Below are 12,012 nucleotides of genomic sequence, written 5' to 3'. Positions count from 1 at the left end.
TATAATAACCTGTATAACGTGTGTATAATAACCTGTATAACGTGTGTGTAATTAACATGTGTGTAATAACCTGTATAAATAAAGGTTGAATGAAAAAATAATCAATTGTAGATCTATGATCAATGATTATTAACTGAAAGTTTCACTGAAATTTAAATTAAACTTTAAATAAAGCACTCAGAATATGTGTTGGGGATGACTCTCAGCTACTACCACACTCGGTTTTAGCACAATATCTGTAGGTACAGGCTACAGCCATCTTTGTGTATTTCGAGGTCAGTTTGCTGTGGCAGCCATCTTGAACTGAGATGACTCCAAAAGTTATCTGTTTGTAATGTTTTTCTTTCTGCTAGTTTCATAAATGTTTTTCTATGGTTCAGGAGATATTTTGGTAACAGAAACACATAAAGGAAAAAAAAAACCTTCCATAAATCTTAACCTTCCATAAACCTTCCATAAACCTTTTGTGGCAGGCAATAAAAAATGACGCAGCACTCAGAACATATTTACATGTCAAGATGATTTATTATAGATTTATTGGTTGTTTCTGTGTTTCCCACAGAACCTGTACAAAATCCCACAAAGGTGCATAAACTTTTTTTAAATTTAAATACAAAAAAATACCACCAGGACATTGTTAGTTATCCAACATTCATTTGTGATAGTCTTTATGAGAAATAATGGTGACAATAAAATCAAATAAACATTCCAGAGCCCACTTCAGACACTGTGTAAAATCAAGGACATCAGCAAAAAATGAAAATAAAAACAGATAACACACATGAAAATGAAAGTTATTTCCAATTTTCTCTAAGAGTATTATCAATCTTCTGTATTTCAGCTTTTTAATTAAATACTTTAGTTTTCCCTGATTAGTATTGACTTTTCCCTGCGTTTATCTTGGTTGTCTCGTTGCTCCTTCATCGTTTGGATTTAATCATATTCACATATGTAGGAATTTATGTTCCTTTTAGAATAACTCAGAATCATTAAGGAATACAAACATGGAAATACAGAGGAAATTAAATATAGGTCAACAGAAATATATGGAAACCAATTATCCATTTTAAAGCTGTGCCTGAAGTGGTCTTTTATTATGCCTTTTTGACACCAAGTAAAACTTCAAGCACCAATAAAAACAGGAGAAGAAAGGAGTAAAAAGGTGCTGTAGTGTTGCTTAAAAAATATATATTTTTAATCACAGTTTCTCTGCCATTTTCCCCTCAAACTAAATACTCCATTGATATAAAATAAACAGGGAAAACATTCACAAACAGATTTCCAGTCAGTTCTTCAGCAGGTAACAATAAAACATTCAAAACAAACATGAAAAATATGTTCGTTCTTAATCCAGTGTTAGAAATTTTAAATCCCATTTTCCCAAGAAACAAAAGATTTTACACACTTTGACCATGTGCAGGAATTTTCTTCAGGCACTGACTAAGACGCCTCTGTAACATAAGCTAAAAAGCAGGTGAGGAAATTAAATTTATAACTCGCCTTCACACGTTACATCCACAGCCTAGGACTCACAATGTCTGCGTTTTGAGTGTTTACAGCAGCTCTGCCTCATCCTCGTCATCTTCAGACCCTGATGGCCCCTGGCGGACCTCCTCGTACCACTTATTGGTCAGGGTCTTCATCTGGATCCGGCCGTGTAACAAGTCCTGTGAAACACACCAGCAGGCTTGTAATGATGCATATCGTTATAAGCATATAAACATAAAGAGGAGTGGAACAGGAAAAAACTTCTAAAAACACTTCTAATGTTTTACACTTTATTTTCTTTAAGGTCTTACCAAGTCTGAACGTTCTTAAAGCATTTTTATCATGATGCACTGCTACTTATGCTATAATAAGAATTATTCCTCAGCCAAAGCAAGTGATAACTAGAGAAACTGCATTTTCTGCTAAAATGCAGTGTGAATGCTTATTGCTGAAGAAATTGCTAAAAAAAAACAGCTGAAATGAACCCCAAAAACCGCTACTATGAACACAAAAAACAGCTAAAGTGAACACAAAAACATGCTGAAATGTAGCTGAAATGGAAGAAAAAGCCTAGATTGGCAGAAGAAAGCAGAAAAACATATTTGCTGAGTTAGTTTTAAATAAGCACAAAAAATAGTAAATTAGCTAAAAATAAAAGCTGAAATTAGCAAAACAGCTGAAAAGTAGCTGGAAAGGCAGAAAGAAGCTTAAAATACCAGAAGGAAGTGGAAGGAGCTGAAATACGCTGCAAAATATGGAATTTGCTGAAAAAGCTCAAATGAGCACAAAATAGCTAAATAGTAGATGCAATAGCAGAAAAAAAGCTGAAACTAGCAGAAATAAGCAGAAAGGAGCATAACAAGCTGAAATTAGCAGAACGAAGTTAATTAGGTTCAAAGTAGCAAAAATTACAATGAAAAACTTGAATTTATCTGAAAACAGCTGAAATTAGCTAAAAAATGCTAAGTTCTCTGAAAAGGTAGAACAAGCTTAAATTAGCAGAAGAAAGCGGAAAAACACATTTGCTGAAAGAAGCAGAAATGAGCACAAAAAAAATGGAAATTATCTGGAAAAAAAATGGAATAGGCACACAAAAAAAATCAGCTGAAAAGTAGCCAAAAAGTAGAACGAATATGAAATTACAAGGAGGGAGAACACATATTTGCTGAATTTGGCTGAAAATAGTTAAATGAGTGCAAAAAATGTGGAATTAGCTGATAAAGCAAAATAGTAGCTGAAATAGCAGAAAAAGCTGAAGCTAGCAGAAATAAGCTGAAAGGAGCAGAACGAGCTGCACACAAATGTTGTAGTTGGCAGAAAGAGCCTGAAATGAGCACAAAACAGCTGAAAGTAGCTGAAAAAAGTTTAAATTTACACAAGGAAGCTGAAAGAAGCTGAACAAGAACAAAATGTGAAAGGAGCAGTAAAAGGTGTAAACAGATCAAAAGATTTGAAGGATGTAAAATGAGCTCAGTTCATTTTCTATGAGGAAAAATGGCTGAAAAGGCTAAATATTTCAAAAAGCTAAAGTTGCACCAATACCAAAAGTCACTGCAGGATTTCTCTGAAAGAGCTGAACGTTGTGATGTTGAAATAGGACAAAAATTGTGTAACGAAAAAGATACCGAAAAACGTACAGAAGAAAACTGGATCACAATAGTGTGAACGCTTCATAAACCTTCACACTATTAAGCTAAAACAGGATCAATAGTGTCCAGTTCTGCAAAATGTCTTTAATCTCCGGTTTAGAGATGGATTCTGAAGATTCTGTCATACAAAATACAACACTTCAAAGTGTTTATTGCTTTTTTTTTATAAAACAAACTCAAAATAATACGAATAAAAATCTGTTTGTAGGGTGTCTGTTTGTAATGACGTCAAAAAGACAGTGACAGAAATTCAATGAACTTCTGAATATGAGATTGTGGGTGTTTGCAGAAAAACTGCAAACTCATTTAAATAAAGAACAAGAAGAATGAATAGTAGGCTAATGGAGAACAAACTACAAATATGTAACAAAAACTGCGGTGGATTTTCCTACACAAACAGGTGAAATAAAAGATGCCTTCAAAAATGGTCTTTGATTTTGTTTATTATAATAAACAGTCACGTCACACAGGATGCTTCACACAGCCTGCGGAGGACGTGTGTATGACAAAAAGTCAAAACCAGTTAAGAGTTGAGAACATTGCAAGAGTGTGTGAAGGGTTTATAAAGCCTTAAAATATGTATATAAATACTAAAATAAATATAGCGTTCTTACTTCACAGTTTTTCACCTATCGTGGGGTGTTTGGAACCTAACCCCCACGATAACTGAGGTACTACTGTGTAATTAAAGTAAGATACAAAGTTCTTTGTGACAACTGTGTTGGACAATATATGGTCCAAGAAATTATTATAATATGTGTCATTCTGCCACTCTCTGATGCCACTGAGATGATTGTGATGTTATTGTCTAATAATTTAATATGTTTGACTTAAAAAAAAGGAGAAATATGTTCACAAACACTGAAATGGTATTTTGAGGTGTGAATATGTGAAGAATTCCAAGTTCATATAATTATTCACACAAAGCCAAGTTGAACTTTTAACTTCTGTTAAGAAATGACTAACATTTGGCACAAGGTCACAAAGAGGAAATATTGTTTTAAATGGTCATAAACTTTCATTATGGCTGTGCAGTAGTTAGGGTACTTATTAACCAAAGCTTTAAAATTACTACTTTTTTTTTTTTTAACTGATGTATTTTAGTTGCACAAAACACCACCAGGTAGAGTAGTGGGCAGCTATTGAAGGTGCCTGAGGAGCAACTGGGGATGAGGTGTCCTGCGCAGAGACACCACGAGATGTGCAATGACTGGGGAACGAGCCCAGGACCTTGGGTCCTGAGTCGGCTGCCCTGCCTCTACACCATCTCGGCCCCATCTTAAGACTCTCTCCATCATTTTGACAAGCAGTCTGTATGTCCAATAAAAGAACACTGCAGAAAATATTATTAGAGCTCAATCAGTGTATCGGTAGAATCAATAATTTAGGCCGATATAGACGTTTGGGGACCAGTATCTATGATAATTGTCCCATTATGCGCCGATAAACACTTCTAATTTTCACCTCTAAAATGCTGAGAACCAACCGTAACTGCACAAAGTAGCCAGCAGATGACGCAAGAAGACTACTTTCAAGTCATTACTATTCACTTTAAGTTTCACTTTCAGCACAGATGAAGCAGGGAGCAATACTGTGTAGTGTATTTTGCTGAACAGAGCATGGTAAGTTTACTTTAACTGATCTGTAAAATAAATCAACAATAATAAATTCTCTTCAATCCTCCAACCTGTTTGTCATTAGCTACGTGCTTCTCAAGTTAGCAAGCTAACATTAGTGTTCAGATGCACCACCTTCACGACTTTAGCCCCGTTGTCAGTAGTTATTGCAACAGTCCTGTTGGATTGAGCTTCCAGCTTGTGAGGACATCCAGTAACGCTATCTTTATCGTCCTCAATGAATTGTATTGTTTGTCTGAAATATTTACTTCTCTACAAAGCAAAAAAAAAAAACCTGCTGCTGCCGTCAATTAGTCCTTCTCCGTAAGTGAATGACTGTTTAAATAATGAACAGGGAAGGATGTTTCTTTGCTTAATTTATATTTATGTAACACACTTGATAACTTTATGGTGAATAGTGGAAGATGGAAAATGTGAACACATGTTAGGAAGACTGTTTTTATGAGCAGTGCACCTTTTGTAAACCTAATGTGGGAATAGGTATAGTGTGGATCTGATGTGCTTAGCTTCATGGTTGCTAACAGCTGTGCTAAATAAACAAACCCTGCTCCACTTACTGATTACTTAGATTCTTGAGGGTGGCAAAGCAAAAAAACATTCAGCCATTGTATCACGATGGTCGCCTTCCCCTCTCAATGTTTGGCAATAGCCAAAATTTCCATGTCGGTCGAGCTCGAAAAATTATAATAACTCTAAAATGTTTGATTATCCAAACAGAAATGAATTCTAATGAGTCTAATGAGCCTAATTGACACTTTTTAGAAAAGCTGCTTTGCTGTCATGTTACTCTAAAACCTCAGCAGTCCGATAATAATCTGGATTATTACAGCGTATCTTGACAGCCTTGCCAAAAACATACATAAGAGTAATATATAAGAGTGTATATAAGAGAAGTATGAGTGGAAACAATAAAATATGCTTTATAAATAATGATATATAGTTCATGTAAAGCAGCGTCTGACAAAGACAGAAGCATTTCTCCCTCCTTGTCTCTCACCTCTTGGGTAAGTCTGCGGGTGAAGAAGGGGTTTAGATACTTAGCATCGAGCCACATGAAGCCCTTCAGATCTTGTCTCTGGTAGATGTGAGCCTCATACTCCTCCTCTGTCAGCTCTGAAAGGTGCTCTGACTCGATGGTGTTACCCTGCAGAGAAAAGATCAGGAGAGAGAAGGGAAAAGTCAGACAAATGCAACAAAATGAATAGAAACAGTTGAAAATAAAAAGCTGCTGGGGAGGGGAGAAGGTGTAAATGCAGATAAAAGCTACAATGATAAAGATGGTATGGAATTAGGATCACACAAGAAGATGGAGTAAAGGGAGCAAACAGACAGATATACTGTAAAGAGGATGGAAACACCAGGAAAAGTAAGGGATTGATAGTTTCCTGTACCTTAAGGGGGAGGTCGGGGGGGTTAGCTTTGTAAGACATCAGAGATTTAAGCACTGTAGAATAAACCAAGGTCCCACTGATGCCAATGATGGGTGACAATAATAAAAGCTCGTCATCTAACAGTAAATCTAGCAGAATTAAGTGAAATATTAAAGACGATTACTTCTCTCTTAGTATCTGGGAAAATGTATTGAGAGCGGCAGCTGCTAACGAGTGCATCTGTGCAGGGAGAGTGCTTTGCTCTGCGCTGACTCAGCGTCCTCCTCCCAAACCACAATCAAGCCTTTGATGTTTGTCTCTAAAGAGAACAGAGGCTGACGGCAGATGAGAGGACAGCACGGCTATCATCGCAGACAAAGCAGCAGTTCAAGTTCAAGCAGTTTGGACTGTCATTTCATCTCTATTAAAATGTATTAAAATAAAAGTGTTTCTCTCATTCAGGTAAGTTCAAAAGAAAAGAAAAATGCTGCTCATGAAAGTGAGAATTGAGCAGTGTTTGTGTGTTACACCAGAAGGCTTAACTCTACCATTTTCTGGGTCTTGCTGAGATTAATGTCCTTCTTGTTCTTACGCCTCGACTGGTTTTCCTCGATGTCCATGATACGGATAAGAGGCATGGTTCCTCCTCCGAGGAAGAGGATGGTGAAGAGCACAATGATGATAGTGGTGGTGCCAATGAGCTGACGCTTCTCAATGGGCTCCAGGCCCAAATGAAGGCTCAAAGCATATGGGATCGCACCGCGCAACCCTGACAATAAAAAAATAAATGGGAAAACAAAAGCAACACATATTTCAGCATGTTAACAAAAATTGACCTTTTCTTGCCCGTCAGTGAATGAGATAAAAACAACCGTTTGCCACTTTGTTTTTGGTGTTTAAGTCAATTATTTAGTTATTAGGAATTAGAAAGCAGGAGGATGTCGAACGTTAAGTGTTAACAACTAAAATCACAGTAGTTCATTTACATGGGTGCACAATGATTTATTATTATTTCAAAATAAATTATGTTAGTAATGAAGTCATTTCTAGAATGTTCTAGAATTGCGCCGCTCAAGGTGGCTGCATGATTGGAGCAGCTCTGTTACTTTCATTCTGAGATTTTGCTTTTGGAAACTTCAATTCCTCTTTTTCTGGATGTAAATCACATTTTTTGGATGACTGTTTCCTCTGGTATCTGATGCTGTGCGGCTGGAAGGATTTTTACTGAAACTTTTTTAGTTTTGGACATTTGTTATGATGCGTAACCATGGCAACAAGGCAGTTTTCTACAACCAACAGCAGCTGATTAACATCTCAAAAGCTCAAATAATATCTCAGCTACAGTCCCAAATCTCAAATGAGTTGAAAGGGATGCTCTGTGGACACGTTCTCGTCTACCTGCCGGCTGTGCTCGGGTGCCTGACCACTGAGATCCTGGAACTAGCAGGAAACACGGCTCATGACAGCAGAAGGACAGGATCGTCACTCAGCACCTACAGTTAGCTGTCCACAGCGACGAGGAGCTCGTCAGACTGCTGGGAGGAGTGGTCATGGCTCTGGGAGGAGTTCTGCCCAGCATTCGGGCAGTCCTACAGCCCATTGGAACCGAGAGGCCAGCCGAGTCTGGGTGGACGGATCGGACGGCATCTGCAGCCAGTTTCTTAGGATCCACTGTGGGATGAACCTTTACAAGAGATCCTTCCTGCCTACAGCCATCAGCATCTACAACATATCTTAATGAAATGAGGATAACGAGTTACAACAACAAATAATTTCCCTCTGGGATTAATAAAGTATTTTTGAATTTGAATTTGAATTTGAACTTTAAATCTAAAAGAGAAAAAAAAAAACTACAGATTTTTTTTTGTTTTTTATGAGCAATTTTGAAAGGTATTTATTTAGTTTTTTTCTTTTTGTAGTTACTGCCTTGTAAATGGATGGAGATAATTTTATCCAGCAAACATGCAGCACTTTTACACAATGTTGCCAATAAACACATGTTAATACAACAAAGTCCATGCTCAATAATCCAGGTATACAATCCAACAATTTTCAGTCAGGTCATCTGGACAGTTTCTTTTTTTGTGCTGAAACGTTTCAGCACAAAAAAAGAAACTGTCCAGATGACCTGACTGAAAAATGTTGGGTATGTTAATACAGTATTGCAAAACATCTGATCCTATTCTAATACAGCTAGCAACAACTAATAACCAGGTATTGGGATGTTATTCATAGATATCTTGATTATTTTGGAGTATATTTGTGTTTTGAGCATTTCAACGGGACAGGCTTGCAATCGAAAAAGACTTTAAAATTATTTGTTAGTAAGTTTTGAAAGGTATTTCTACAGACGTAGCAACAATATTTAGATTTTTTGGGGGGTTAAAATAAAAAGTCAGTTTTGTTGTTTGTTACAATTTGACCAAAAGTCATCTTTAAGTTGATAAATACTTTAACCATTCTTAATGAGCTGGTCCAAGACTTTGAAAGAAACAGAACATTATATTTTATTTTACTTGTTTCTCAAAACAAACTAATGAGGTGTTTTTAGTATGCATTCTGAAGAGCTCAACCATTTCAAAACTAAAATATTAAAATAAATATCAATATTGAAGATTAAAGATCTAGCATTTCTTGAAGGCGGGTACATTGCTCCCCTACCTTTCGTGCCACAGATCACTTTAAAACGAGGAACAGAGTTGTAGCGGTTTTGGTCAAACATTGTAAACAACATCAGGCGTAATCTCACGTGATATTGTGAGATCCCACAAGATGTAATAATGCTCAGAGTATGTTTTGATGATCACTCTCAACTACTCCCACATAAAACCTTAGCTCAATAGCGGTACATCTGAGAGTAGAGTTGTATTCGGACTGAAAAAATCCGACCTGTACCGGCCTGTAGCCATTTTTTTCCGAATTCGATCAGATCCTATCAAGTTAGCTGTAATTACAGGCCTGAACCAAAAAAAAAAAAACAAAAAAAAAAAAGACATTGTTTTTATTAAACTTTTACTGCTGTTGTAAGCAAATAAGTTTGACAAGGTGTTTTAAAAACGTATTTCAAATAAAGGAAGCTATAGGATTTCTTGTTTCACCAAATGGATATTAACATACAAAACAAATAGCCTAAAAAAAAAAATCACCTCTAAAGATAGGCCATTATACAGATGAATAAAAATATTTTTAGAGCAAAATTATTATTTAGAACAAGACTATTTTAACTGAACGTGCTGCTCGCTTAGGCTTTTGTAGATGCTGCAACTTCCTTCACCGCAGATGACCGCACGGTGTGGATACGGGCGCAGCTGGTGATCAGTTGATTGATCCATCCATCATCTTTACCCACTTCTTCCTTTCCGGGTAGCCGGGGGGTAGCTGGTGCCGCTGGTGCCCATGTCCAGCCATCACTGTGTGAGAGGTTGGGTACACCCTGGACAGGATGCAAGTCCATTTCAACCAGCGGGTGAGCAGACGCGCACGGCTGGTGACAGGTGTCCATCTGAAGCTTAACGCAACTTTTTTTAACCTCTTTACACCGGCCACTCTGACCTGTCTCCTCCCCAACAAGTAGATTAACACTATTTTATATTGTGCATTCTTATTTAGATTGCTTTGTGCTGAATGACTCGTAAAACCACATCACAGAAGCCTGAGCCCACGTGCGCAATTATTGTGCAATGTGCCAGTCATCTCTTCCACAGTCTGATTAATTAAAGCACTCTTTCTCTTTCCTCATCTTCTCATCAGTGAACTTACTGCCTCCTCCTCTACAAGTAGATTAACACAATTTTATATTGTACATTCTTATTTAGTTTAATTTGTGCTGTATGATTCATAAAACTGCATCAAAGCCTGAGACCGGCCCGACCCGCACATTAAGCACATTGTTATGGCCCGGCCCAGTCCAAATCCAGGTCGGTCTGGGCCAGGCTCCAGGTTCGGGTTAGAAATGACAGCTTTATCTGACATTATCTATAAAGACACCCCTTCATTAGTAATGAGAGGTTGTAGGTTGAGTTGAGGTGACTCCAAAAGTTAATCAGCTCTTGATGTTGGATATTATTTTTATCTAGACTGGTCATATGGTTTTGATCTGCTCAGAGACGGGATTATAATGAAATTATGACCCGGTTCTGACTGGGTTAAACTGGGCCAGCAGCTCTAAGAGAGTCTCCCTGGGATTTCAATATCAGTCAAGGAATAGAGTTTAATGTGCTTGCCACATCATGTAGAAAGGCTTTTGAAGCACCGTCTCATATTTCCTAACACATTAGAACCACATAAGATCCATTGAGATCACACTTAGTCACGCCCCCTCATACACTGACAGGTTGAGCTCCCCTTCTGCGAAGGAGGAGTCCAGGACCCTATAAATGAGTAATGACACGGGACATCGGGGCTCTTCCGGGTCTGGGAACGCGTCACAGACCGGAGAGACCAGCGCTGTAAACTGTAACCTTTTCCTGCCTTGATTTTAATATAATTGATCAAACTTAATTGACGTTTCCTTGATTTATTGATAACGAGTTGCCACTTCTGAGGGAGATTCGAGCAGGGGGGGAAAGACGTGGGCTGGAGGGGGTTTCCGGGTCCGGTGACCCGCAGCCAGGTCCCGTCTTTAACATTGACATACATCCAATGATCGCTTTCTGAAAATTTCCATAAATTTCTATTAATCTGTCCAGGGGTTCACGAGTTATTTTAGTAACAGATTGAGTTGACTTCAATAAAAATATGGCAAACCTTTCAAAGTAGATCTCAATGGATCAGTTAGCTCTCTGAGTACGTTGGGGATGAGCTACCACCAAATTTTAGCTCAATATTTAAAGTTTTGGCTAAATTAGAGACGTTTCAGTTTGAGGCTGGTCTGAGCTCTGTGTGAGACAAACAGCTGAAACCTTTGATCACTTTTAAATTAAGAAAAAAGAAAAATATCTACAGTTTGAAAAGCTGAAATAAGAAAAATGTGTACCAGTAATTTTGCTCGGGTGGGGAAGTGAAAAAGGAGACAAAAGGATTTGGTTTACTAACCTTCACAACAGAGACGCTGATGCCTGAACATTTTGCTTAGGCAGCGACTTCAAACACTAACAGAAAATTGACTGTCCATCAGATTAAAGGGCTTTTGCGTCATCTTACCACTAAACCACATGATGAACATCATTTTGGGCGTGATCTTGTGGTCTCTGAAGAAATTCAGCAGGAACGACAACGGGAAGATGTTCACAGCTCGTCCAAGAAGAACCAGGACCTGCAGAGTGAACCGCAGCAGTCACATGCACGAAGCCCACGTGGATGAGCACGAGTTATTTCATTCACATTAGGCTGATGCTCACGTTTAAATAAAAAAGAACTCACAATGCACCAGATGACGAAGGAGATTTCAAAATTATGTGGGAAGCTGAAGATGGAGAGGCCGAGAAATGCAAACACACACGTCTCTGGAGGGAGGAGTAAAGAATCGTGTTAAATTTGCTGTATGAGGAAATGAGGAGGCTAAGTAGGAAATAACTCACCACACATAAAGGCTACAGTGCGCAGCGTCTGCTGCATGAGGATCTGAGTGATGGGAGAGAGGTTGTGATGTGTGTAGTGAGACATCACAATTCCAGCAAACAGGATAGACATGATTCCTGTTAGAAGAGAGAATAGGACGTCATAATAAACTCCTCTTTTGAAAAAGGGCCTCGTCACATGTGCACCCACCTGACAGTTTGATCCCTTCTGCCAGGCCATAAGGAAGATATGCAAAGATGATCATCATGCCAAACTCCAGTGATGGAGTCTTCCTCAAGTCAAAGTGTTTCAGAAACTAATCTGTGAGTTAAGGATCTCAAATCCAGGCCGGAAATACACACAAAGCTT

At 38.1% G+C, this 12,012-nt stretch overlaps 1 protein-coding gene across 1 annotated transcript in view; it reads right to left on the bottom strand.

Annotated features, from left to right (window-relative positions):
* Positions 1 to 867: 867 nt before the first annotated feature.
* slc9a8 (solute carrier family 9 member 8) overlaps positions 868 to 12,012 on the bottom strand; it is a 41,223-nt gene continuing 30,078 nt past the window's right edge. Inside the window, exons 10-16 of the mRNA XM_037684084.1 lie at positions 11,854 to 11,959; positions 11,664 to 11,780; positions 11,506 to 11,588; positions 11,287 to 11,398; positions 6,693 to 6,913; positions 5,772 to 5,918; positions 868 to 1,667 (exon numbers count right to left, since the gene is read on the bottom strand). Of these exons, the coding sequence (XP_037540012.1) occupies positions 1,554 to 1,667; positions 5,772 to 5,918; positions 6,693 to 6,913; positions 11,287 to 11,398; positions 11,506 to 11,588; positions 11,664 to 11,780; positions 11,854 to 11,959 (900 nt within the window). The 3' untranslated portion in view covers positions 868 to 1,553. The remainder of the gene's footprint in view (positions 1,668 to 5,771; positions 5,919 to 6,692; positions 6,914 to 11,286; positions 11,399 to 11,505; positions 11,589 to 11,663; positions 11,781 to 11,853; positions 11,960 to 12,012) is intronic.

This window comes from Nematolebias whitei, chromosome 11 (genome assembly GCF_014905685.2).
Source record: "Nematolebias whitei isolate Nwh7 chromosome 11, NemWhi1, whole genome shotgun sequence".
NCBI lineage: Eukaryota > Metazoa > Chordata > Actinopteri > Cyprinodontiformes > Rivulidae > Nematolebias > Nematolebias whitei.
Note: the sequence above shows the minus strand (reverse complement) of the source record. Positions and strands in the feature narration are given on the sequence as shown.